The sequence below is a fragment of the Panulirus ornatus genome, chromosome 3 (assembly GCF_036320965.1).
Source record: "Panulirus ornatus isolate Po-2019 chromosome 3, ASM3632096v1, whole genome shotgun sequence".
In the NCBI taxonomy this organism is placed as follows: domain Eukaryota; kingdom Metazoa; phylum Arthropoda; class Malacostraca; order Decapoda; family Palinuridae; genus Panulirus; species Panulirus ornatus.
The window spans coordinates 12,754,891-12,782,565 of NC_092226.1; the positions used below are offsets into that span (position 1 = coordinate 12,754,891).

Here is a 27,675-nt window from a genome sequence, read left to right on the forward strand (position 1 = left end):
TCAGGTTACTTTTTTCAAGTTATAGTGATACAGTGTGTGTGTGTGTGTGTGTGTGTGTGTGTGTGGCAGCACTGGCTTTATCTTTCCCTGCACGATCAACATGTGGGAGAGGAGAGAGAGAGAGAGAGAGAGAGAGAGAGAGAGAGAGAGAGAGAGAGAGAGGGAGTCTCCTCCCGGCTATATCACGCTCAGATAACCGCCCGCACAATAGTACGTTAAATCAGACCCCGGGAGTGAATCATGCCACAGTACGAAGTGTCCTTCACCTCGGCAGCAGTGAAGGTGGGGTATAAGGAATTGTGACTCTTTTTTTTCGGATTTTCTTTTTATTTTAGCGTATTTATTTGATATTGGTGCAACACACCAATAGTTGATGGTTATGATATAAACACAGACACATTACATACACACTGAGAATCATTGTCTAGGTGGAACAGGACACAGTGTACAGACAGCGTTGTGTACAGGTGTGAACTCTGATGGCAGTACAGGTCCCGGGTACAACCATTACATACGTGACGTACATAATGTACTCTCCCTCATTCAACCCCCCCCCCCCCCCCCCCCAGACGACACCAGACCGTTCAATTCGTTACATCTTCGTCTCGACCGGTATCACGTAGACCATACGGAAGATAAGTTATCTGTCACCCCTGCAGGCAGCGTTATCATCTATCAGCAGCTGCAGTACATCCTGTGTCACAAGTGTAGAAAATGGGTTTACCGTAGTGTCCTTCCTCCAGGGGGTTGGCTCATGGGTGTACCGAGGTGTTGGGAAGAACTCGAGGAGTGGCTTTCTGGAGCAAACTATGTGTGACAGGCGTGCTTGGGTAGGTCTGGGGGCTGAACCCCAGATGGCAGCGAGGCTGTAATCAAGTGCTTCACGCACACACACACACACACACACACACACACACACACACACACACACACACACATACACACACACACACACACACACACAGTGTGGCAACCCTTGCGCCACTGATTAGTACCGACTCGGTGAGTTCAGTGCCGACTTCCACTGTGTTTCCCCAAGTCACAGTCAGGGTCCTCTGTGGTCATCGGTGTCTGTGTAGTGAACCGCGAGGCTACCACCTCCGTCCCCAAACTCCTGCCGCAGGTAAGGTGTATGTTAAGAGTATGGTACACCAGCACGGACCTGTCCCCTCATCCCAGCCACGGTGGTACACCAGCACGGGCCTGTCCCTTCATCCCAGCCACGGTGGTCCACCAGCACGGACCTGTCCCTTCATCCCAGCCACGGTGGTCCACCAGCACGGACCTGTCCCTTCATCCCAGCCTCAGTGGTACACCACCACAGACCCCGTCATCTCTTGCCTTTCCATTGGGAGGCGAATTCACCAAACACCAGGGGTCGCTGCCTCTAACTCTACCGATAGGTCGCCCTGAAATGCAGGGTTTAGCAAAATAGCTAACATGAAGCTAGAGATAGGCTGTCCTACTTTGATGACGAACTTAGAACATGATGATTGTATTGTAATTCTCTGTTCACTGAATTTGAACTTGACGCAGGCCTAACCAAAGGCACCTCTGCCTCCCCAGTCGAAGGTGGTATCACATAAGAAACATTAAGACTCCTCCATAACGTGTGAGGGTGTGTATAACATGAGCTTTATGGCTCTTCTTTCTTCCTCCTGGACGAATAGCCTTATCATCTCCACACCCAGACCTACATTCGACCGAATCCATTGAGACGTACATCTCTGACAAACTACTGAGATAAAGCCTTTTTTTTCTTGAAAGGATTGGTCTTCAGTCGTTTATTCCACAAAATTAGTGATCTTTCATCTCCCGGTCCACTCGGTTGGGTACGCAGAGGGAGTGTGTATCGCTGCATTGTATTGCCTTTTGAAGCCTTCACGCTGAAGAAAACATAACATCACCCTTGATCTCAGACCTCCTCTTGATGTTGTGAGTCGAGGTGTAATCTTGTATGAACGGAGTGATATGTGTGTGTGTGTGTGTGTGTGTGTGTGTGTTAGCGGGTGGGTGGGTGGGGTGTTGGCCCCCTGCGCTTCATGAATTGCTATCTGTTCAAAGGGGAGGCCATCTGTTCTGTTTCAAGGACCCAGAGGATAGATTACTGAGTTTGAACTTAGTACTCCGCAGGATGGTGCACTTGGCCCTACTTTGTTCGATGTCCTCATTGATGCCCTCTTTCATTCCATGCTAAAGAACATGACACACACACACACACACACACACACACACACACACACACACACACACACACACACACACCGTATATTTAAGTGATACTGGAGGTATCCTAATCAGGACCACTGGTTACAACGATACACTTGCTATATTCACCCTCGTATGAGTTACTTGTGAAGGTTATGGCATGTTATCCCTGTTGTGGAAGCTAGAATCCTCAAGAGACGCCCTTTCGGAATGGATGGTCTCCAGGAAAATTAATCTGGATGATGGCTCACACGTTGGTTATACATGAAGGTGTTGGTATCTCGGCTTAGAAGGACGAACATGTGGAGTTGTATATGAATGTAGCAGCCATCACTGTCGCTGACCCCAGCTAGTCCAGAACACGGAGCAAATTTCACGTTGATTGGAATGATGTGGCCAGCGTACATCCGTTCCTTGATAGATCATTGCTACACGTCTACTTTGCTCAGGGACCTGATGAGATGTTAGAAGTTCTGAGGAAAGTACGACATAAAGTTATGAGAATCAGCTGCCAACATAAAGTTATGAGAATCAGCTGCCAACGTAAAGTTATGAGAATCAGCTGCCAACATAAAGTTATGAGAATCAGTTGCCAATATAAAGTTATGAAAATCAGCTGCCAACATAAAGTTATGAAAATCAGCTGCCAACATAAAGTTATGAGAATCAGCTGCCAACATAAAGTTATGAAAATCAGCTGCCAACATAAAGTTATGAGAATCAGCTGCCAACATAAAGTTATGAGAATCAGCTGCCAACATAAAGTTATGAGAATCAGCTGCCAACATAAAGTTATGAGAATCAGCTGCCAACATAAAGTTATGAGAATTATCCTTGGCTGCGCCGGGATAGCAGAGATTCGAAATATAAGGAGGGTCGGTCATCTTAGTCCTAAGTAACAGAATAACTAAAATCAGTCCCCGTTTTGGGTTCCGGAGGCTCAAGCCAACACATCCTGACCCGTGCAGATGGGTAGTTGCTCCTGAACTTCACCGTGTGAGACACAGCATTTGCACTATCCTGCCTCGCGGGGAATGGACCACACGATTCCCTCCTCTCTCCCCCCACCACAGTCTCTCCTCAGATCGCAGCCTGAACTGAGGTGGCGAGACAGATATGACGCCCTCACTCACACTGACACCATCGTCACGAAACATAATCTCTCACAAGTTGTACATACAGACGAGTCCTTACAGCACAAAACATTTAGGCTGGAGGCGAGGCAATACTGGTGTTGGAACACGCATTGTCATGGTCTGTAGCTAGAATGGGGAGTCCAGCTCAGTTGACTACGAGAACTGTTTATTATTCACATTGCTTTAAGATTTTTGAGATCTTCGAGAAATATTGCCGACTGCAAGTGACTCTCTCTCTCTCTCTCTCTCCTCCCCAACTCCACTAAACTCCCCTCAGCATGATTGCACTTTGCTTGTGTCTGAGGCAGGACACACGAATAATAAACTTACCAATGATGGAGTTAAGAATCCAGTTTCTCTGGATTCCCTCTCACGTTAGGTCCAGAATTCTTGATAAGGCTGACGAATTAGCAAAAACTTATGCCAAGAAGGATGTATTTGATTATAACCTGGGTCTACTTGCAGACAGCCGTAAGACCATCATTCAGAGAGAACTTGAACAAATCTTTTGGATTCAAGGCGAAGTGAAATCAACAGACGGCTCCGTCTACCATCATGATATCATGCTAGACGAACCAGAGGTATATATATATATATATATATATATATATATATATATATATATATATATATATATATATATATATATATATATATACCTCATATATATATGTTATCGTGATTGTATCAGCTACCACAGTCAATTGTTGTGGCCAACAAGGTAATCTTATCTCAGGAGGGGAGGACTGGCCCCCTTCCAGCCAGGCGTGTGCCAGGATGTACGCTGTGTCTGCTGCTTGAATCACAACCGTAGCGCCACCGTGAAACGCTGACCAACAACACAGATAGAATGCAAGTTATCGAATAAACATCTGTTGGGAAGATTTATGGTAATGGGGCTCTCATCTCCATGACATCAGAGTACTGAGATAGAAATACAAACTGAGCGATAGGCGTGTCGTACGTGAGAAATATGGCACAGCATATTTAGTGTGTGATTTGATGACGACGCGCGAATCAGATCCTTCAAATCATTAGTTAACGTGTTTGGGCGATGTGTTTGACAACTCAGGTTCATCTTGCTTCAGGAGGAGAGCGGGAGGCCAGCGCTTGATAATGCTAGAGACCAGAAAGCAAGGGAACACGGACGTGGACACAGTGACGCCGTCACTCCCATACCTCCTGAGGGGGAGAGGGTCTACTGGCAGACCGGAGTAAAGTAAACAACTTCCCTCGATTTGAAACATGAGTCTGCGGGTCGAAACGGTGAGCCAGCCAGGCTGTGCTGGACAGGGTCACCAGGCTGGCCCTGCTGCCTCGCTAGTGTTAGTCCTGGCCCGTCGTGTTTCCGTCTCCAACAGATAGATAGATAGATAGATAGAGAGAGAGAGAGAGAGAGAGAGAGAGAGAGAGAGAGAGACCCTGGTATTTACTGATCATACATAAACTAAATTTTAACTGGTGCGTTGCAATTACGGGCTCTGTAAGAAGTATGTGGTCGATTGTCCGTGGGTCAGTCAATATACGTGTACACGCGTGAAAGACGAGCCGAGGGTGTAGTGTGTACAGTTCCTCGGTGAGGGGGTTCGTGGTAGTGGGTCGGGTGTGGTGGGGGAGGTAGTGATACCAAGAGGAAGGAAAGCTCAGTTTCAACTTCAAAACTTAGTTCCTTGATAGAGGAATGGGATACTAGTGCTGTCACTACCTGTACAATACTAGCAGAAGCATCTTGCATCGTATTTACTGGATATCTGTCGGTAATTGAGAGCATTATGATGTGTTTTCTATGATTATTTCAAGCATAGAAGTGTTTTAATATGTTATGTTTCAATTTTGAAATAAAAAGCTTTTTGAGATAAAAATACCCTGCAATTTTTTTTGTAATTTTCTAAAAAAGAGAAACACATTTCCTTCAGAATTTCATTATAAGGATTATTTTTCATGCCGAATACGAATATAAGGTTAAAGTATCGTTTAGTCGTCTTTATGACCTTAATTTAAGCTGATACATGAAGATTTTAAAGCATTATCTAATCATTTGCATAGACTTTAGTGGATATCTATCGGTAACTTAGAGCATTATGATATATTTTCCATGATTATTTTAAATATAGAAGTGTTTGAATATGTTGTCTTATTAGTTTTGAAATAAAACATTTTTTCTTCTACAAAAAGAAAAAAAATGCGCTGAACTATTACGGGCATTTTTTTTTTTTTTTTTTAATTTTGTCAGAGAAACAGATTTCCTTCGAAATCTCATTATAAGCATTATTTTTCATGCTGAATTCAGATTTGAGGTTAGAATATAGTTTAGTCGTCATTATGGCCTTTAATTAAGCTGTTACCTGTAGACGATTTAAAAGCATTATCTAATCATTTCCATAGTATTTCCTGGATATATATCGGTACATAAAAACATTATGATATATTTCCGTGATTACTTCAACTGTAGAAGTGTTTCCATATGTTGTTTATCAATTTTGAAATAAAGACTTTTCAGCTGGAAAATGCCCTGAACCTGCAATTTTTAGTATATTTCGCAGAAAAATAGATTTTCTTTAAAATCTCATTATAAGCATTCATTTTCATGCTGAATACAGATCTGAGGTTCATATATATTTCAGTCGTCATCATGACATTTAATTAAGCTGTTAAATGAAGACGATTTTTAAAAAATTATCTAATCATTTGCATAGTATTAACTGGATATCTGTCGGTTACTTAGAGCATTATAATATATTTTCCATGATAATTTCAAATATAGAAGTGTTTGAATACGTTGCTTATCAATTTTGAAATAAGATTTTTCAGCTTAAAAATACCCTGAACTATTACCTGCAATTATTTGTATTTTTCTCAGAAAAATAGATTTCCTTCAAAATCTCATTATAAGCATTATTTTTCATGCTGAAAACAAATCTGAGGTTAAAATATAGTTTAGTCTTCATCGTGATCTTTAATTAACCTGTTACATGAAGACGATTCTTAAGCATTATTTAATCATTTACATAGTATTTACTGGATATCTGTCGGTAATTTAGAGCATTATTATATATTTTCCGTGATAATTTCAAATGTAGAAGTATTTCAATACGTTGCTTATCAATTTTGAAATAAAAATATTTTTCACCTAAAAAATACCCTGAACTATTACCTGCAATTTTTTGTATTTTTCTCAGAAAAATAGATTTCCTTCAAAATCTCAATATGATTATTATTCTTCTTGCTGAATACAAATCTGAGGTTAAAATATAGTTTAGTCTTCATCGTGATCTTTAATTAAGCTGTTACATGAAGACGATTCTCAAGCATTGTTTAATCATTTACATAGTATTTACTGGATATCTGTCGGTAACTTAGAGTATTATAATATATTTTCGATTACAATTTCGAACGTAGAAGTGTTTCAATATGTTATTTATCAATTTTGAAATAAAAATTTTTTCACCTAAAAAATACCCTGAACTATTACCTGCAATTTTTTGTATTTTTCTCAGAAAAATAGATTTCCTTCAAAATCTCAATATAAGCATTATTTCTCATCCTGAATATAGATCTGAGGTTAAAATATAGTTTAGTTGTCTGTATGACCTTTAATTAAGGTGTTACATGACTATTTTAAATGCATTATCTAATCATTTGCATAGTATTTTCAGAATATTTATAGTTAACAGAGCATTATGATATACTTTCCATGATTATTTCCAGCATAGAAGTGTTTGAATATGTTGTGTTTCAGTTTTGAAATAAGAAGTTTTTTGAGCTGAAAAATACCGAGCAAGTTTTTATATTTTTCTCAGAGGAATAGACTTCCTTGAAAACCTCATTATAAGCATTATTTCTCATACTGAATAGAGATCTAAGGTAAGAATATAGTTTAGTCGTCATTATGAGCTTTTATTAAACTGTTACATGAAGACGATTTAAAAACAATATATGACAATCATTTGGATAATATTTACTGTATATCTGTCGATAACTGAGAGCATTATCATATATTTTCCATGATTATTTCAAGCATAGATGTGTTTCAATATGTTGTGTTTCAATTTTGAAATGAAAAGTATTTTGAGCTCAAAGATTATCCTGAACTAACACTTGCATTTTTTTTTTTTTCTTTTTTTGCAGAAAAAAAGATTTCCTTAAAAATCTTATTATAGATATTCTTTTTCTTGCTGAATACAGATCTGAGGGTAAAAAGTAGTCTAGATGTCATATTGACATTTGATTAAGCTATAATATTATGACGATTTTAAAGCATTATTTAATCATTTGCATAGTATTAACTGGATATCTATCGGTTACCTAGGGCATTATAATATATTTTCCATGATAATATCAAATATAGAAGTGTTTGAATACATTGCTTATCAATTTTGAAATAGAAATATTTTTCAGCTTAAAAATGCCCTGAACTATTACCTTCAATTTTTTGTATTTTCTCAGAAAAATAGATTTCCTTCAAAATCTCATTATAAGCATTATTTTTCATGCTGAATACAAATCTGAGGTTAAAATATAGTTTAGTCTTCATCGTGATCTTTAATTAACCTGTTACATGAAGACGATTCTTAAGCATTATTTAATCATTTACATAGTATTTACTGGATATCTGTTGGTAACTTAGAGCATTAATATACATTTTCCTTGACAGTTCCAAATGTAGAAGTATTTCAATACGTTGCTTATCAATTTTGAAATAAAAAGATTTTTCACCTAAAAAATACCCTGAACTATTACCTGCAATTTTTTGTATTTTTCTCAGAAAAATAGATTTCCTTCAAAATCTCTTCATAAGCATTGTTTCTCATCCTGAATATAGATCTGAGGTTGAAATATAGTTTAGTTGTCTGTATGACCTTTAATTAAGGTGTTACATGACGAATTTAAATGCATTATCTAATCATTTGCATAGTATTTTCAGAATATTTATCGTTAACAGAGCATTATGATATATTTTCCATGATTATTTCCAGCATAGAAGTGTTTGAATATGTTGTGTTTCAGTTTTGAAATAAAAAGTTTTTTGAGCTGAAAAATACCGAGCAAGTTTTTATATTTTTCTCAGAGGAATAGACTTCCTTGAAAACCTCATTATAAGCATTATTTCTCATACTGAATAGAGATCTAAGGTAAGAATATAGTTTAGTCGTCATTATGAGCTTTTATTAAGCTGTTACATGAAGACGATTTAAAAACAATATATGACAATCATTTGGATAATATTTACTGTCTATCCGTCGGTAACTGAGAGCATTATCATATATTTTCCATGATTACTTCAAGCATAGATGTGTTTCAATATGTTGTGTTTCAGTTTTGAAATGAAAAGTATTTTGAGCTCAAAGATTATCCTGAACTAACACTTGCATTTTTTTTTTTTTTTTTTCAGAAAAAAAGATTTCCTTAAAAATCTTATTATAGATATTCTTTTTCTTGCTGAATACAGATCTGAGGGTAAAATGTAGTCTAGATGTCATATTGACATTTGATTAAGCTATAATATTATGACGATTTTAAAGCATTATTTAATCATTTGCATAGTATTTACTGGATATCTATCGGTTACCTAGGGCATTATAATATATTTTCCATGATAATTTCAAATATAGAAGTGTTTGAATACATTGCTTATCAATTTTGAAATAAAAATATTTTTCAGCTTAAAAATGCCCTGAACTATTACCTGCAATTTTTTGTATTTTCTCAGAAAAATAGATTTCCTTCAAAATCTCATTATAAGCATTATTTTTCATGCTGAATACAAATCTGAGGTTAAAATATAGTTTAGTCTTCATCGTGATCTTTAATTAACCTGTTACATGAAGACGATTCTTAAGCATTATTTAATCATTTACATAGTATTTACTGGATATCTGTTGGTAACTTAGAGCATTAATATATATTTTCCGTGACAGTTTCAAATGTAGAAGTGTTTCAATACGTTGTTTATCAATTTTGAAATAAAAAGATTTTTCACCTAAAAAATACCCTGCAATTTTTTGTATTTTTCTCAGAAAAATAGATTTCCTTCAAAATCTCTTCATAAGCATTGTTTCTCATCCTGAATATAGATCTGAGGTTGAAATATAGTTTAGTTGTCTGTATGACCTTTAATTAAGGTGTTACATGACGAATTTAAATGCATTATCTAATCATTTGCATAGTATTTTCAGAATATTTATCGTTAACAGAGCATTATGATATATTTTCCATGATTATTTCCAGCATAGAAGTGTTTGAATATGTTGTGTTTCAGTTTTGAAATAAAAAGTTTTTTGAGCTGAAAAATACCGAGCAAGTTTTTATATTTTTCTCAGAGGAATAGACTTCCTTGAAAACCTCATTATAAGCATTATTTCTCATACTGAATAGAGATCTAAGGTAAGAATATAGTTTAGTCGTCATTATGAGCTTTTATTAAGCTGTTACATGAAGACGATTTAAAAACAATATATGACAATCATTTGGATAATATTTACTGTCTATCCGTCGGTAACTGAGAGCATTATCATATATTTTCCATGATTATTTCTAGCATAGATGTGTTTCAATATGTTGTGTTTCAATTTTGAAATGAAAAATATTTTGAGCTCAAAGATTATCCTGAACTAACACATTCAATTTTTTTTTTTTTTTGCAGAAAAAGAAATTCCTTAAAAATCTTATTATAGATATTCTTTTTCTTGCTGAATACAGATCTGAGGGTAAAATGTAGTCTAGATGTCATATTGACATTTGATTAAGCTATAATATTATGACGATTTTAAAGCATTATTTAATCATTTGCATAGTATTTACTGGATATCTATCGGTTACCTAGGGCATTATAATATATTTTTCCATGATAATTTCAAATATAGAAGTGTTTGAATACATTGCTTATCAATTTTGAAATAAAAATATTTTTCAGCTTAAAAATGCCCTGAACTATTACCTGCAATTTTTTGTATTTTCTCAGAAAAATAGATTTCCTTCAAAATCTCATTATAAGCATTATTTTTCATGCTGAATACAAATCTGAGGTTAAAATATAGTTTAGTCTTCATCGTGATCTTTAATTAACCTGTTACATGAAGACGATTCTTAAGCATTATTTAATCATTTACATAGTATTTACTGGATATCTGTTGGTAACTTAGAGCATTAATATACATTTTCCGTGACAGTTTCAAATGTAGAAGTATTTCAATACGTTGCTTATCAATTTTGAAATAAAAAGATTTTTCACCTAAAAAATACCCTGAACTATTACCTGCAATTTTTTGCATTTTTCTCAGAAAAATAGATTTCCTTCAAAATCTCTTCATAAGCATTGTTTCTCATCCTGAATATAGATCTGAGGTTAAAATATAGTTTAGTTGTCTGTATGACCTTTAATTAAGGTGTTACATGACGATTTTAAATGCATTATCTAATCATTTGCATAATATTTTCAGAATATTTATCGTTAACAGAGCATTACGATATATTTTCCATGATTATTTCCAGCATAGAAGTGTTTGAATGTGTTGTGTTTCAGTTTTGAAATAAAAAGTTTTTTGAGCTGAAAAATACCGAGCAAGTTTTTATATTTTTCTCAGAGGAATAGACTTCCTTGAAAACCTCATTATAAGCATTATTTCTCATACTGAATAGAGATCTAAGGTAAGAATATAGTTTAGTCGTCATTATGAGCTTTTATTAAGCTGTTACATGAAGACGATTTAAAAACAATATATGACAATGATTTGGATAATATTTACTGTCTATCCGTCGGTAACTGAGAGCATTATCATATATTTTCCATGATTATTTCAAGCATAGATGTGTTTCAATATGTTGTGTTTCATTTTGAAATGAAAAGTATTTTGAGCTCAAATATTATCCTGAACTAACACTTGCAATTTTTTTTTTTTTTTTTTTTGCAGAAAAAAAGATTTCCTTAAAAATCTTATTATAAATATTCTTTTTCTTGCTGAATACAGATCTGAGGGTAAAATGTAGTCTAGATGTCATATTGACATTTGATTAAGCTATAATATTATGACGATTTTAAAGCATTATTTAATCATTTGCATAGTATTTACCGGATATCTATTGGTTACCTAGGGCATTATAATATATTTTCCATTATAATTTCAAAAATAGAAGTGTTTAAATACATTGCTTATCAATTTTGAAATAAAGATATTTTTCAGCTTAAAAATGCCCTGAACTATTACCTGCAATTTTTTGTATTTTCTCAGAAAAATAGATTTCCTTCAAAATCTCATTATAAGCATTATTTTTCATGCTGAATACAAATCTGAGGTTAAAATATAGTTTAGTCTTCATCGTGATCTTTAATTAACCTGTTACATGAAGACGATTCTTAAGCATTATTTAATCATTTACATAGTATTTACTGGATATCTGTTGGTAACTTAGAGCATTAATATATATTTTCCGTGACAGTTTCAAATGTAGAAGTGTTTCAATACGTTGTTTATCAATTTTGAAATAAAAAGATTTTTCACCTAAAAAATACCCTTTTGTATTTTTCTCAGAAAAATAGATTTCCTTCAAAATCTCTTCATAAGCATTGTTTCTCATCCTGAATATAGATCTGAGGTTGAAATATAGTTTAGTTGTCTGTATGACCTTTAATTAAGGTGTTACATGACGAATTTAAATGCATTATCTAATCATTTGCATAGTATTTTCAGAATATTTATCGTTAACAGAGCATTATGATATATTTACCATGATTATTTCCAGCATAGAAGTGTTTGAATATGTTGTGTTTCAGTTTTGAAATAAAAAGTTTTTTGAGCTGAAAAATACCGAGCAAGGTTTTATATTTTTCTCAGAGGAATAGACTTCCTTGAAAACCTCATTATAAGCATTATTTCTCATACTGTGAATAGAGATCTAAGGTAAGAATATAGTTTAGTCGTCATTATGAGCTTTTATTAAACTGTTACATGAAGACGATTTAAAAACAATGTATGACAATCATTTGGATAATATTTACTGTCTATCCGTCGGTAACTGAGAGCATTATCATATATTTTCCATGATTATTTCTAGCATAGATGTGTTTCAATATGTTGTGTTTCAATTTTGAAATGAAAAGTATTTTGAGCTCAAAGATTATCCTGAACTAACACTTGCAATTTTTTTTTTTTTTTTTTTGCAGAAAAAAAGATTTCCTTAAAAATCTTATTATAGATATTCTTTTTCTTGCTGAATACAGATCTGAGGGTAAAATGTAGTCTAGATGTCATATTGACATTTGATTAAGCTATAATATTGTGACGATTTTAAAGCATTATTTAATCATTTGCATAGTATTTACTGGATATCTATCGGTTACCTAGGGCATTATAATATATTTTCCATGATAATTTCAAATATAGAAGTGTTTGAATACGTTGCTTATCAATTTTGAAATAAAGATATTTTTCAGCTTAAAAATGCCCTGCAATTTGTTGTATTTTTCTCAGAAAAATAGATTTCCTTCAAAATCTCATTATAAGCATTATTTTTCATGCTGAATACAAATCTGAGGTTAAAATATAGTTTAGTCTTCATCGTGATCTTTAATTAAGCTGTTACATGAAGACGATTCTTAAGCATTATTTAATCATTTACATAGTATTTACTGGATATCTGTCGGTAACTTAGAGCATTAATATATATTTTCCGTGACAGTTTCAAATGTAGAAGTGTTTCAATACGTTGTTTATCAATTTTGAAATAAAAAGATTTTTCACCTAAAAAATACCCTGAACTATTACCTGCAAATTTTTGTATTTTTCTCAGAAAAATACATTTCCTTCAAAATCTCTTTATAAGCATTATTTCTCATCCTGAATATAGATCTGAGGTTAAAATATAGTTTAGTTGTCTGTATGACCTTTAATTAATGTGTTACATGACGATTTTAAATGCATTATCTAATCATTTGCATAACATTTTCAGAATATTTATCGGTAACAGAGCATTATAATATATTTTCCATGATTATTTCCAGCATAGAAGTGTTTGAATATGTTGTGTTTCAGTTTTGAAATAAAAAGTTTTTTGAGCTGAAAAATACCGAGCATGTTTTTATATTTTTCGCAGAGGAATACATTTCCTTGAAAATGTCATTATAAGGGATATTTTTCATGGTGAAGACAGATCTGACCTTAAAATATAGTTTAGTCGTCTTTATGACCTTTAATCAAACTGTTACATGAAAGCGATTTTAAAGTATTATCTAATTTGCATAGACTTTACTGGATATCTATCGGTAACTTAGAGCATTATGATATATTTTCCATGATTATTTCAAATATAGAAGTGTTTGAATATGTTGTCTATCAATTTTGAAATAAAACCATTTTTCATCTAAAAGCAATTCCCTGAACTATTACATGTAATTTTTTGTAATTTTCTCAGAAAAGTAGATTTCCTTCAAAATCTCATTATAAGCATTATATTTTAAAGCTGAATTGAGATCTGAGGTTAAAATGTACTTTAGTCATTATAACCTTTAATTAAATTGTTACATGAAGACGATTTTGAAGCATTATCTAATCATTTGCATAGTATTTACTGGATGTATAGCGGTAACTAAGAGCATTATGATATATTTTCCATGATTATTTCAAATGCAGAAGCGTTTGCATATGTTGTTTATCAATTTTGAAATAAAATCTTTTTCAGCTTAAAAATGCACTGCAATTTTTTGTATTTTTCGCAGAAAAAATAGATTTCCTTGAAAATCTCATTATAAGCATTATTTCTCATACTGAATAGAGATCGAAGGTAAGAATGTAGTTTAGTCGTCATTATTAGCTTTTATTAAGCTGTTACATGAAGACGATTTAAAAACAATATATGATAATCATTTGGATAATATTTACTGTCTATCCGTCGGTAACTGAGAGCATTATCATGTTTTTTCCATGATTATTTCAAGCATAGATATGTTTGAATATGTTGTGTTTCAATTTTGAAATTAAACGTATTTTGAGGTGAGAGACTATCCTGAACTAACACCTGCAATTATCTTTATTTTTTGCAGAAAAAAGATTTCCTTCAAAATCTTATTATAAATATTCTTTTACATGCTGAATACAAATCTGAGGGTAAAATGTAGTCTAGATGTCATATTGACATTTGATTAAGCTATAATATTATGACGATTTTAAAGCATTATTTAATCATTTGCATAGTATTTACTGGATATCTATCGGTCACTTAGGACATTATAATATATTTTCCATGATAATTTCAAATATAGAAGTGTTTGAATACGTTGCTTATCAGTTTTGAAATAAAAATATTCTTCAGCTTTAAAATGGCCTGAACTATAACCTGCAATTTTTTGTATTTTTCTCAGAAAAATAGATTTCCTTCAAAATCTCATTATAAGCATTATTTTTCATGCTGAATACAAATCTAAGTCTAGATGTAGTCTAGATGTCATATTGACATTTGATTAAGCTATAATATTATGACGATTTTAAAGCATTATTTAATCATTTGCATAGTATTTACTGGATATCTATCGGTCACTTAGGGCATTATAATATATTTTCCATGATAATTTCAAATATAGAAGTGTTTGAATACGTTGCTTATCAGTTTTGAAATAAAAATATTTTTCAGCTTAAAAATGCCCTGAACTATTACCTGCAATTTTTTGTATTTTTCTCAGAAAAATAGATTTCCTTCAAAATCTCATTATAAGCATTATTTTTCATGCTGAATACAAATCTGAGGTTAAAATATAGTTTAGTCTTCATCGTGATCTTTAATTAACCTGTTACATGAAGACGATTCTTAAGCATTATTTAATCATTTACATAGTATTTACTGGATATCTGTTGGTAACTTAGAGCATTAATATATATTTTCCGTGACAGTTTCAAATGTAGAAGTGTTTCAATACGTTGTTTATCAATTTTGAAATAAAAAGATTTTTCACCTAAAAAATACCCTGAACTATTACCTGCAATTTTTTGTATTTTTTTCAGAAAAATAGATTTCCTTCAAAACCTCATTATAAGCATTATTTCTCATCCTGAATATAGATCTGAGGTTAAAATATAGTTTAGTTGTCTGTATGACCTTTAATTAAGGTGTTACATGACGATTTTAAATGCATTATCTAATCATTTGCATAATATTTTCAGAATATTTATCGGTAACAGAGCATTATGATATATTTTCCATGATTATTTCCAGCATAGAAGTGTTTGAATATGTTGTGTTTCAGTTTTGAAATAAAAAGTTTTTTGAGCTGAAAAATACCGAGCATGTTTTTATATTTTTCGCAGAGGAAAACATTTCCTTGAAAATGTCATTATAAGGGATATTTTTCATGGTGAATACAGATCTGACCTTAAAATATAATTTAATCGTCTTTATGACCTTTAATCAAACTGTTACATGAAAGCGATTTTGAAGTATTATCTAAGTTGCATAGACTTTACTGGATATCTATCGGTAACTTAGAGCATTATGATATATTTTCCATGATTATTTCAAATATAGAAGTGTTTGAATATGTAGTCTATCAATTTTGAAATAAGATTTTTAGCTAAAAATTGCCCTGAACTATTACCTACCAATTTTTTGTAATTTTCCCAGAAAAATAATTTCCTTCAAAATTCCATTACAGGAATTTTTTTTTTTCATTCCAGATTCAGATCTGAGTTTGAAATATAGTTTAGTTTAGTCGTCTTTATGACCTTTAATCAAACTGTTACATGAAAGCGATTTTGAAGTATTATCTAAGTTGCATAGACTTTACTGGATATCTATCGGTAACTTAGAGCATTATGATATATTTTCCATGATTATTTCAAATATAGAAGTGTTTGAATATGTAGTCTATCAATTTTGAAATAAGATTTTTAGCTAAAAATTGCCCTGAACTATTACCTACCAATTTTTTGTAATTTTCCCAGAAAAATAATTTCCTTCAAAATTCCATTACAGGAATTTTTTTTTTCATTCCAGATTCAGATCTGAGTTTGAAATATAGTTTAGTTTTGTCGTCTTTATGACCTGTAATTAAGCTGTTACATGATAACGATTTTGATGCATTATCTCGTGAGTTAAAGTGTCCCACGAGAGCGAGACCCTTCGTTGTTGAGGAGAGAACATGTCGTCTGGGCTGCTTCGTGCCTGACCACCTGTGGTCACCTCGTGTCCTGAACCTCTGTCTCACACGAATATAAGCCACGTTCGTGCAATCATGACGCCTCAGGAGTGGCTGTCTTATGTCTGGCGTTATTCTCCATTCCTCTCAAAGTGGGCGGATGAATGGCTTTCACCATCCCCTCCTCTCCCCACTCATTCTCTCTCTTTCGAGCCTCTGCAGTTGCATGTGGCTCCTCCAGTGAGCAGCCCAGACTGGTGGTATATATATTCCTGATGAGATCGACTGGTGGTGGTGATTGGTGCTAGGATGATGATGGTGGTGTTTGGTGCTAGGATGATGATGGTGGTGATTGGTACCGGAATGATAGTGGTGGTGATTGGTACTAAGATGATGATGGTGGTGATTGGTACTGGGATGATGATGGTGATGGTACAGGGATGATGATTGGTGGTGATCGTACTGGGGTGATGATGATTGGTACTGGGATGATAGTGGTGGTGATTGGTACTGGGATGATAGTGGTGGTGATTGGTACTGGGATGATGATGGTGGTGATGGTACTGGGATGCTGATGATGGTGGTGATTGGTACTGGGATGATTGTTGTGGTGATTGGTACTGGGATGATGATGGTGGTGATGGTACTGGGATGCTGATGATGGTGGTGATTGGTACTGGGATGATAGTGGTGGTGATTGGTACTGGGATGATGATGGTGGTGATCGTACTGGGGTGCTGGTGATTGGTGCTGTGATGACAGTGGTGGTGATTGGTACCGGGATGATGATTGTGGTGATTGGTACTGGGATGATAGTGGTGGTGATTTATACTGGGATGATGATGGTGATGGTACAGGGATGATGATTGTGGTGATTGGTACTGGGATGATAGTGGTGGTGATTTATACTGGGATGATGATGGTGATGGTACAGGGATGATGATTGTGGTGATTGGTACTGGAGGATGGTGATGGTAGTAATATAATCATTAACTCTGATAGCAGCATAAAACCTCAGAGATACATTGAATATTCTTTTACATTCAGTCAGAGAGCTACATCACACATGAGGTATGCTGGTACAAAATGTCTGTACCGGCGGTGGACATGTTTACATCAGATGTTTTCATACCTCAGGATATGGCACATATTGGACATAGTGTCAGAATATCTTCAGAAACAAATTACAATCACGGATCACCATGCTGTCGAAACAATTGTGGCCATCGTGTGTGCAGGACGGAGTTGACGCTGGCAGCGTCCACGATCATGTTCCTCGCCACTTGCCGTGAATACACACACCTGCACCTTCGTCGTGTCCTGGCTTCGTACGGCTTCGTACGGGTCCGCTAGCTTCTACGCTGACGTTTCTGTAGCCTAAGATCCTCTTAGTGTTCTTCGTACGCAGTAGTGCAGCGACCTGGTCTTTCCTGGTGTACTGAGCCTCGATTCTAACAGTTATGCTCGCCTGACTCAACTCCTTCAACAGGTGGGCAGGCAGGTCAGTGGTGGTTGACCCCGTTAGGGTTATGTGTGGCACCCCCGAGTGGTGCAATAGCTGCTGCGCTGGGCTAGCCATACACACACACACACACACAGACACACACACACACGCCCGTATATCACGCCCACGCTCGCACCGCCTCACTCATCTTCCTGGTAAATTACTGTAATTTGCTCCCTACCTGACGACTCTCATAGCCCGGACTCTCTTCACACACACACACACACACACACACACAACACAACACAACACATCGCCTCTCAGGGTGTTAGGACATCCCCATGAACAGTACATAAGGAGTACACAGGAGGGAGGGGATCGTACGCAATATGTGTGTGCGGCTTGGTGTAGGGCCCGGGGTGTGTGTGTGGCCACACAGCAGAACAATGCGAGTCCTGTGTCTGGGTGTGTGGACAGTAGACTTGGGTGTGGTCCAGAGCCGCGCCACACGCAACGCTAGGGGACGGCGCGGCGCGGACACACCCACCTCCACACTACACCACACATACATCCTCCCACCCCACCACACACACACACACATACCACCACCACCACCACCACCACCACATCGCACGTACACAACATACCATCACATCAACACATACACAGCATACACTATACCACCACATATACACCATACACCACCACAATGATCCAGAGGGCCATGTCTACCCCAATCTAAGAATGTGTCGTTAATCATTTTATCATTTCGCCATCAGTGGCCCTCAGGCCTGGTGTTAATTGACGATGGATCCCCCCACGACAAGGGGTCTGTTGTCGCCATACTGACCATCACTGTGAGGTAGCGGTGTCATCACACGTCCCTCCCTCCCTCACAGAGGCAGATTGATTGATCTATGTCGGTGTCCCCGGCAAATGTATTGTGCACCCCACGCTCATCCTGTGAGCTGTAGCGCACAAGGATTACAGGGGGTCGCAAAGGGTCGCCTTGCTCAGACCCCACCCAGTGGGTTGATATTACATAAGACGTTACAATTCGTATTTCAGTACATACATGACGTAGTTTCATACGGTAAGTTTTACCGACTAGAAGCCAAAAGTGGAACAAACATAGAATTTCAGGCATCTCGTTATTAACAATAAGGTGTTGTGACATTTCTTGCAGGGTTTGTTTAGATATGTCCCTAAAAGCCTCATTTTTTTTTTTTTTTTTTTTCGCATTCTAAGACATAGTGTTCTAGTTTGTGTCTACATCTTTGACCTCAAACTTTACAATTCAAATGATTAGCATCTCCAGGTACCCTAAAGCGCCAATAGGACCTGTAGCCTAACCTTAGTGTAGCATTTACAACATCATGTAATCTGCTGATCTTATTACTTTCTCCATATACATGTTTTACTTTGACACATCTCACTGTGATGGGGAAATGTTTACAGAGGCAGAGCCGGTACCCCCTTCCCTGCGTCGCGGCCATCAACCAACCTGGTCGGTGAGGTCGTCTTCACGTGAGGCGTCGGCCAACACACTCTGAGCCATGCAGAGGCCCCTGGCTACCATCACCCGCTCAGGTCTGTTCCTGCCACACACTTGTTCGAACCGAACGTTGTATGTAATTATGGTCATGGGTGACGATGTTAGACAGCGCATGTAGAGTCATAGATGATGATGTAAGACAGCTGCGTATAGTCTTGATGATGTTAGACAGCCAGTACACCTCAGGCACATTAATTTACATCTGTAAATAAGATCACTGTATTTCATTTCTTGCTGTTGATCAGTGCCGTTTCACCAGTGTGTTCCTAAACCCCTTCAGCACGACGGTACGACCCTTGGCTATATTATGACTCCTGATCTGTGGTCAAGGATCAGGGCAAGGGTCACCCTCATCATACCCAAGGGCGTAGCGTCGTAGTGAAGGTTGGTGACCTCGGGGGTCAAAGTCTTGTGTTAGGTGAGGGTTACAGGAAATAGGAGAGTGTTGAGCAACTCTACACAGCCTCTTCTTCTTCTTTCTTCTTCTTCTTCTTCTTCTTCTTCTTCTTCTTCTTCTTCTTCTTCTTCTTCTTCTTCTTCTTCTTCTTCTTCTTCTTCATCATCATCATCATCATCATCATCATCATCATCATCTTCTTCTTCTTCTTCTTCTTCTTCTTCTTCTTCTTCTTCTTCTTCTTCTTCTTCTTCTTCTTTCTTCTTCTTCTTCTTCTTCTTCTTCTTCTTCACCATCATCATCATCATCATCATCATCTTCTTCTTCTTCTTCTTCTTCTTCTTCTTCTTCTTCTTCTTCTTCTTCTTCTTCTTCTTCTTCACCATCATCATCATCATCTTCTTCTTCTTCTTCTTCTTCTTCTTCTTCTTCTTCTTCTTCTTCTTCTTCCTTCTTCTTGGTAAAGTATTTTGATGTGTTGTAAGTTGGGGCGCTGCTGGGAGTGCCATGAAAAGAGCTTCTGGTAGCCATCTGGGACATGAGAGGAGTAAAGCCCAGGAAAAGGAGTTAGTTTGATGACTTCCTCCCTCGGGTCACAGGCTTTGGCCCGGATGGAACATTACGGCCGTTCGACAAACCTGAGTGTGCAGAAGTGTCCAACATACAGGTGAATATGAAGCAAGGAACAGTAGAGATTTGAGGGATCTGTGTTCTGAATACAGGAATGCAGGCACAGAGCAGGGCGGTTCTATATCCATAAGTCTGAACAGTGAGTTAATGAATGAGTTAGCTCAGTGAGGGACGTCTGTATCTATCACTGGTTGAGTCAGTACCCACCTACGTATATATGAACAGCGTTATGCAAGATAGTTCACAAGGGTTTGGTTGGCTGGTGACGCCATCTGTTCTGTACATAAACATGCACGTGTTCTTGGTTAGGGTCAGTGTCCACATATATGGACAGCAAGAGAGAGAGTAGAGAATCGAGAGGGATACTTACCCGTTGGTGATGTGAAAGCGTTGGTGGATGTGGGAGATGTGAGAAGCTTGCCATATGGATCGCCACGCTCGTTTGAGTGGACGGAAAACGTCGACAGGGATGGAGGCCGAGGAACCTCTTCAAATATTTTAGGAATTACGAAAATTTGCGAAGGTGAAGGAAGAATAAGGGCGTGAGACGGACGTGTGTTGTGGAGCTCCTAAAAGAACCATCCTCACGGTGAGGTGTGTGTGTGTGTGTGTTGGTGAGGTCTTACCGTCACGTTGCGCGTCAGGAGAAAGCCTGGGACAGTGGCCAAGGTTCCTGAAGAGCTGGGCTCCAGGTGTGGGGGACACACTGGGGCGTGAACGTGTCACGGGGAGACTTTGCTGCAGGATTGACTGGAGACTAGTGTGTGTCCTGATGATGTTGTACGAGTGCGGATGGAAGGCTGGAGACACACGTGTTGCCTCACGACCCAGGTTAGTGTAGGACGAGCAACACGTGTTACCTCACGACCCAGGTTAGTGTAGGACGAGCAACACGTGTTACCTTACGACCCAGGTTAGTGTAGGACGAGCAACACGTGTTACCTCACGACCCAGGTTAGTGTAGGACGAGCAATACAAAAGAAATCAAAACAGCAACAGACCGCTGGGTCAGTTCGAGGCTTTTGTCATAACAGAAGGGATCCGAATCTCAGAGATTAGTGTGGTAAGAAGGGAGAAGCATACATTTGATTTACATGTAACTGGGGAGGCGCAGAGAATCCTTCCACATATCAAAAATCTTGTTGAAGAAAAGACCTTCGCCTCATTCGAGGTAAACCGTTTGTACACGACTTCTGTATCCATTACTGCTTGGAAGGTCAGGCAGCCCTAGCCATAAATGAACTGCTTGGCGCGGATATGATATCAAAGCCTTTGAAGGTTGTGAATACACACCGTGCTGAATCACCTCTTAAACATCTTCTTCTTTCCTAAGCTTTCAATCATCTCGTCGGCTGTGTCATAGGATTTGATTCTGAGTCTGTCTTCTTCGTTGCTGGCCGCTGTACTCCCTTGCTTCTATCTTTGCCATTTCCCAGTAGCATGACCCAAACTGGCCACACCATTCAGGGCTGGGGACGCACCACTGAATGACATGGAATGTGGACGATTTTCCATAAGTTTCTCTCAAGCCCAACCCTCCTCAGGTGTTACCGGTCTCTGCCCGCCTGTGTTTGAACCACGAGTGAAAGGTCACCCTGGGCGAGTTAGTCTTGTTTCATAATGGAACGAAAAGAAATGCGGTCTCTCGATGGTAAAGGGTCCAACATTTCCCGGCTTCTGATTAGAGTGGAGCCTTGAAGCCACAAAAGACCCGTGAAAGAGGTCCTGGGTTTAGGATCACCTCCACTACCACTGCTACTACTACTACTACTACTACTACTACTACTACTACTACTACCACTACTACTACTACTACTACTACTACTACTACTACTACTACTACTACCACTACTACTACTACTACTACTACTACTACTACCACTACTACTACTACTACTACTACTACTACTACTACTACTACTACTACTAGTGATAATAATAGTAATAATAATAATGATAATAATAGTAATAATAATAATGATGATAATAATTATAATGATAATAATAATAATAATAATAATAATAATAATAATAATGATAATAATAACAATAATTATAATAATGATAATAATAATATTCTCAGGACCCTTACCGCAGCCCACGTTTGGTCCTTCCTACTCAGGCTCCCAGAGGGCTCCACCCCTTGGTAGATACGTAGGAGCACCTCCTGCTGGTTACCAGGGGGCACAACCATCTGGTTACCAGGAGGCACCTCCTGCTGGTTACCAGGGGGCTCCTCCTGCTAGTTACCAGGGGGCACCTCCTGCTAGTTACCAGGGGGCACAGCCTTCTGGTTACCAGGGGGCACAACCTTCTGGTTACCAGGGGGCACAACCTCCTGCTAGTTACCGGGGGGCACCTCCTGCTAGTTACCAGGGGGCACAACCTTCTGGTTACCAGGGGGCTCCTCCTGCTAGTTACCAGGGGGCACCTCCTGCTAGTTACCAGGGGGCACAACCTTCTGGTTACCAGGGGGCTCCTCCTGCTAGTTACCAGGGGGCACCTCCTGCTAGTTACCAGGGGGCACCTCCTGCTGGTTACCAGGGGGCACAACCTTCTGGTTACCAGGGGGCTCCCACAGGCCAGGGGGCACAATCTTCTGGTTACCAGGGGGCACAACCTTCTGGTTACCAGGGGGCACCCACAGGCCAGGGGGCACAATCTTCTGGTTACCAGGGGGCTCCTCATGCTAGTTACCGGGGGGCACCACCATCTGGTTACCAGGGGGCACAATCTTCTGGTTACCAGGGGGCACCTCCTTCGGGCTCTCAAAGGGCGCCTCCCGCAGACTACCAAAGGGCGCCACCCGCTAACTACCAGAGAGCGGCTATCGCTGATAACCAAAGGGCGCCTCCCACCGACTTCCAAAGGGCGCCTCCCGCCAATTACCAGATGCCGCCCCTCGCTGACTACTCAGAAGCACCTCCCTTCGGATCACAGGAGCCGGTGGCAGCGCCTCCTGTAGTCGTGCTGGCCAAGGCTGACTGTCCCAACTGCCGGGTAAGGCAACACATTCTTGTAAGGTTCTTGTTGAAAAGCTGTCGCTCCCGTGTCCCTGGGATAGATCACGAACGTCCCCGACAGTCACTGCTACCGTGGGATATCTTCCAGCTCCCATGCCCTTTGGATAGATCACTAATGACGTCCCCGACAGTCACTGCTACCATGGGATCTCCCAGTCATCCCAGATGAGATCTAAACTTGAACACCACAACACATCGAAGTGGCATGATTTCCTCACCCCGGGTTCTCACTCTCTCTCTCTCTCTCTCTCTCTCTCTCTCTCTCTCTCTCTCTCTCTCTCTCTCTCCCGTGCCCGTGGGATAGATCACTAATGACGTCCCCGACAGTCACTGCTACCATGGGATCTCCCAGTCATCCCAGATGAGATCTAAACTTGAACACCACAACACATCGAAGTGGCATGATTTCCTCACCACGGGTTCTCACTCTCTCTCTCTCTCCTCCCACCAGACCGGAGTGGTGCAGAGCGAGTTCACTCTCCCAGGGATCCTCCTAGCCATCATATTCTTCCCTTTCGGATTCCTGTGTTGCTGCCTCATGAAGGAGCTGCGGTGCACCAACTGCGGTACTCTTTATGCCTAGACGCCCCTCGGGAGGATGGTTCTTCTAGAAGCTCCTCGGGAGGATGGTTCTCCTAGACGCCCCTCGGGAGGATGGTTCACCTAGACGCCCCTCGGGAGGATGGTTCTCCTAGACGCCCCTCGGGAGGATGGTTCTTTTAGTAGCCCCTCGGGAGGATGGTTCTTTTCGTAGCCCCTCGAGAGGATGGTTCTTTTAGTAGCCCCTCGAGAGGATGGTTCTTTTAGTAGCCCCTCGAGAGGATGGTTCTCCTAGACGCCCCTCGAGAGGATGGTTCTCCTAGACGCCCCTCGAGAGGATGGTTCTTCTAGAAGCTCCTCGGGAGGATGGTTCTTATAGTAGCCCCTCGAGAGGATGGTTCTTCTAGACGCCCCTCGGGAGTATGGTTTTCTAGAAGCTCCTCGGGAGGATGGTTCTTCGAGACGCCCCTCGGGAGGATGGTTCTTTTAGACGCCCCTCGGGAGGATGGTTCTTCTAGACGACCCCCAGGAGAACGGTTCATCTCAGTGGTTCTCTCATCACTTGGTCACTCTTTCTTCCTCTCCGGTGACACTCCCAAACTTGACCAGTGTCTGCAGGTGTTGTTTATGTCTGCAGGTATTTCATGTCTGCAGTTGATGTTTATGTCTGCAGTTGTTGTCTACATCTGCAGATGTTGTCTGTCTGCAGGTTTTCTCTATGCCTGCCGTTGTTGTCTATGTCTGCAGATATTGTTTACATCTGCAGGTGTTGTCTACATCTGCAGATACTGTCTATGTCTGCTGGTATTGTCTGTGTCTGCAGATATCGTCTACATCTGCAGTTGTTGTCTGTACAGATATTTTTTTCCCTTTTTTCACGTTGGAGGCTCCAGTTACGGACGAAAGTCCACATCAAGGCCGGGTCTTAATTGAAATACAGAGAGGTTACTGAAAATGATAAAGAATAGACTTGGCAAAATATATACGAATTTTGGAGGAAGTGAAAAAAAAAAAACTCTTTTAAAATGCGCTAGGTTATAGTTGTTGGGAAAGACATGAGAGGGTAGACAGTTCCTAAGCTTCGAGATGTAGGGAAGGATATAGTTATCAAAACGGCCCACCCTTGCGTGTCAACGGCCACGCAGTGATCTTGTGACGCAGCAGCTTGCCGAGTATTGCGTGCTCTAGCTTGTGGTGTAGGCATACAAGCAACCAGCTCTCGGGAGCATAAGTCAAAGTAGTATCTACGGAAGAGGGAAAGTGGCTAAGGGCGAGTTAAGTATTGAAGTTATTCTGAGACAGTTTATAAGTCGGACGCTTTCGACTCGACTCTGTCAAGTAAAAAGATGCAGAGCTAGAACCACCCCAGATGTGAGCACAGTACCCTATACAAGGACGGATCAATCCTTTGTATACACGGAACAACTGCTCAGAAAAAAAGAAATTTCCACATCTAAACAGGACTCCCAGTTTCATAGAGGCATACTTAGCTATTTCTGTAATGTGAGGTTTCAAAAACAGATTGAATGTTACAGTAATACCAAGAATGTTCAGTAAGTCAAGAGATGGAAATACAGGACTGTCAAAGAAGAGAGGAAAGTTGTGAGTAATTTTCGATAAACAGATGGGCAGAAACTGGGTTAAGTAGACATTTATGAGAGTGTGATCAGATGAACCAACTGGGACGAAATTGTTATTTACAGCGTGAAGAATAAGAGGTGAAAAATAATTCGTAAATATTTGGATAGTGCTCACTACCTGTCAGGAATATGGGTGGGGTAGGAGATAACTCGCTCCAGATCATTGGGAATGGAAAACGTGAGCGCTGCAGTCTCCACCATCCGTATGGGAGGAATTCAACCATTCCCTATGGTGAACGTTGAAATCCTTTAGGTAGAGGATCTCGGCTTGCAGGTTTGAGGATGCCACAAGCTCGTGGCAGGAGACTAGATAGTCGAAGACAATATATTCTAGCCTTAGTAGAGCAGTAAGGGAAAGAAAAGAAAGGTGTGTAGTTGAGAGACAGACCATGAGCCAGATAAAAACAGTTTAGGGACTCAAAATTCCTCAAGCTGCGCAACAGGTGTGTTGATGTTGGAATAAGCACAGACACCACCTCTGACCGGACTCGTGACCATTGGGTCTTAGAAAGATTTAAGATACTGGGAGAAGTACTGGAGATGATGGTGCTCAACAGAGGAGAGGTTACTATAGAAACCACGAATATTGGTGCAGTGAATAGAAAAAGAGTTAGGTCTGTGATGCGAGATCCGATGCTACTGTTGTCTGAGGATTTCCTCTCACTGGCAGTAGAGTCAGGCGGGAACCCGGAGATTCTCAGCGCCCTTGATGCCGGGTATAAGGGACCAAAGGCTTGTTGGACTCATATCTTGTTTACATGTAAAAATGATAGTGCAGACAGAAGGTGGCAAGAGAACTCACGTGAAGAAAATAAGTGAGGTTCGAGTAGGTGTATGGTGTTTATATGGAGAAGATGGCAGGATTAGCCTGGTAATCCCGTGTTGATGAGACATTAAGACCAGAATAGGATGTTTCCGGGCATCACTTACGTGTTCCTCAGTCTGGATGGTAAGTACCACCACCCTTGGCGGCTGCTGTCAACACCCTACTACCCAATGGATTGCTCCAACGGCAGAGCACGGGATATTCCTCGAGTTAGCTGAGGTATTGGGTGGGGCCAATACACTCCCACCTGAGCCCTCCCTCTCGCTAGCAGCAGCGTCACCCAGGAGAGTGTAGCCAGAGGAGTATACCTTAAATATGCAGGGGTCTTAGGAGGAGGGGCCATTACTCTACTGCCTGAGCCCTCCCTTTCACTGAACTGTCTTGTTCCTTCGCTCATTCAAACACTCAGTTAAGACGTGCCAGTTTAGATATGATTGTTACGAGACAATAATACTTAAGCGTCTGTAGGTGCTGTCTGCGCTTGTAGGTACTGTCTGCGTCTGTAGGTATTGTCAATGTGTCTGCCGGTGTTGTCTGTGTCTGCAGGACTTGTCTGTGTCTATAGTTGTTGTTTATGTCTGTTGCTGGTGATGTTTATGTCAGCAGATGTTGTCTATACCTGCAGTTCTGTCTGTGTCTGCTGGTGTTGCTTAATATCTGCAGGTGTTGTGTACGTGCAGGTGTTGTCTGTGTCTGCAGGTGTTGTGTACGTGCAGGTGTTGCCTGTGTCTGCAGGTCCTGTGTCAGGCAGGGCTGGGAAGATGAGGGTGTCCCGTGAGGGGGTGGTGCCAGGAGAAGGAGGTGCTCAGCCACGCTCGGTGCCCAGCTGGTCGCACACTGCAAGTTAACACCGGTCAGGCTTCACCTCCACACCACTCGACGTTAACTCGTCGTGTACGATGGTACGACCTATGAGCACTACGTTACGACCACTGAGAGCACGACGGTACGACCCTTGGGTATATGATAGCCTAGCCTTTGAATTGACCGTTACGGGTCAGGTCAAAGGTCATTTTATCATACTGGAGGGTCGCACATGGAGCTCAAGGGTCTTGCCATCGAACCATTTAACTGTATATGGTCCTCTCCCCTCCCTTCCCCCCACTGAACTGTATATGACCCTACTTGTATAAATCCCTACTTAGTAAAATAGTTT

General features: G+C 39.3%; 1 protein-coding gene across 2 annotated transcripts; it reads left to right on the forward strand.

The window, feature by feature from the left end:
• The first annotated feature begins 682 nt into the window (after positions 1–682).
• On the forward strand, positions 683–27,669 carry LOC139760586 (uncharacterized). Of its 2 annotated transcripts, none has more exons than XM_071683961.1 (4): positions 683–830; positions 19,367–19,498; positions 22,574–23,490; positions 23,965–27,669. In XM_071683961.1, exons 2-4 carry the CDS (start codon positions 19,465–19,467, stop codon positions 24,094–24,096), a joined length of 1,083 nt encoding a protein of 360 aa, XP_071540062.1. In that variant the 5' UTR covers positions 683–830; positions 19,367–19,464; the 3' UTR covers positions 24,097–27,669. The 2 variants fall into 2 exon arrangements, with proteins under 2 accessions (XP_071540062.1, XP_071540051.1); XM_071683950.1 differs by lacking the exon at positions 683–830 and adding an exon at positions 925–1,123.
• Positions 27,670–27,675: the final 6 nt, after the last annotated feature.